Raw genomic sequence first — 1,531 nt, 5'->3', positions numbered from 1 at the left:
AGCTGGCCATCAGTCCCACCTTGATTTCATCGGCCATGGGCTTTCAAGCTGTCACGTCATAAATGGAGTTCCTGGACATAGCAATATCCATCCCCTGCGGATGAATTCTGGAAGCGAGTAAGATCTGTTTTAACAACTAGTTTTAGATTTCAGTCATCCTTATTTTTTCATGGCAATTTTGACTAGCAGTTCTCCTTTTAACTACATCTGACCATTTACCATGTTATTCTTCCTACGTTGCCCCACTTAAATCTGGATACGAAGGTTCATTGACTTGAAAATTTCTTTTTTACATGTGGTCATATTTTTTGACCAGATATCCCTCACAACCCTTAACGGTATGCACCTGTCTTAATTGTAGTATGGGAATGGAGAGCACTTCCGCTTATGCAGCGCCAACTATTCCCCCAACTAGTACCATGTCATCCATGTCGGAGATGGACATGAGCCCTGCGTCAGTAGCATCCAATGGCCAGTTTCCATTTACTCCGTCAGATATATCAGGAATGGGTGTGGAGGCATCAGTACTTGATAACACATTTCATTCTGATATTGGGAGTTCATTAGGGTTGCAGTTGGGAATAGACAGCAGAGATGGGAATGGAAATGATTCCCTTCGATCATTCGTCCAAATTCCTTGGAATTTCAGTCTTTCAGATCTTATTGCAGATTTATCAAACTTAGGAGGTAGGGTTTTCCTATCTTATGCGTAAGACTATGTAATTTATGGTTTCCAAGTTAATGTTCCATGCTGAACCCTGAATTTAACTTTTTGAATATTCGCTAGACTTTGGAGCGCTAGGCAACTATCCTGGTTCACCTTTCCTGCCTTCTGATTCAGACCTTATGCTCGACTCTCCATCACATGAGGATTTAGGTAACCAATCTGCTTTTGCTTTGTTCGCTCGTTATGCTTTTAATTTTTGTTAGACGTACAGATGAAAGTTATTTTTGTCAGTAGTTGTAATGCATTTCTAATAATTCTTGTGATCAACTTGAGGGGAAACAACTTCTATCAGTGAATTACCTTCAAGGATTAAAACACTAACAAGCTCTTCTATTGTTCTGCCTGTTTCAGTTCAGGATTTCTTTGTCGATAATCCAGTTCAAGGATCTCAGTCGGATGAAGAGAAACCTGACATATAAGGGCAGGTTCTGTTTCTTGGTTCTTCTTTTTGTATTCTGGACTATGTGAGTCAACCACTTAGATATAGACGTACTATCGTAATAATGTCGAAACGCTGATCCGTTTAGGAATATAACCATTCAGTAATTTCTATTGCTGTCAGTACGTGATAGATTCAATTCTAAGGTAATTGCATTATGTCTAATGCAAGTGAATCACATATAATTGTATGTCTAAGATTTTGTAATTTCTCGGTTTTATGATTTTCCTCAGCACTGGATAACTTGCAAATTCAGAATGGAGATTTCATTTTTTGTTTTTCCTGCTTATTTCCTCTGATTTTGGATGCGAAAAAATCAGCATATTCTGTTAATATGAAACCCAATTATCCAAATTTTTTAATTT

General features: G+C 38.1%; 1 protein-coding gene across 1 annotated transcript; it reads left to right on the top strand.

The window, feature by feature from the left end:
* Window positions 1–16: 16 nt before the first annotated feature.
* LOC113338169 lies at window positions 17–1,392 on the top strand (the record flags this gene model as incomplete). Its single annotated transcript, XM_026583652.1, has 4 exons — window positions 17–117; window positions 362–687; window positions 788–877; window positions 1,079–1,392. Coding segments are annotated over 4 exons (585 nt in total), but the record flags the coding sequence as incomplete, so codon positions are not given.
* Between the last annotated feature and the right edge of the window lie 139 nt (window positions 1,393–1,531).

Source organism: Papaver somniferum, unplaced genomic scaffold, assembly GCF_003573695.1.
Source record: "Papaver somniferum cultivar HN1 unplaced genomic scaffold, ASM357369v1 unplaced-scaffold_1802, whole genome shotgun sequence".
Lineage (NCBI taxonomy): Eukaryota > Viridiplantae > Streptophyta > Magnoliopsida > Ranunculales > Papaveraceae > Papaver > Papaver somniferum.
The sequence above is the reverse complement of the archived record's forward strand: the minus strand, read 5'-3'. Positions and strand labels throughout refer to the sequence as shown.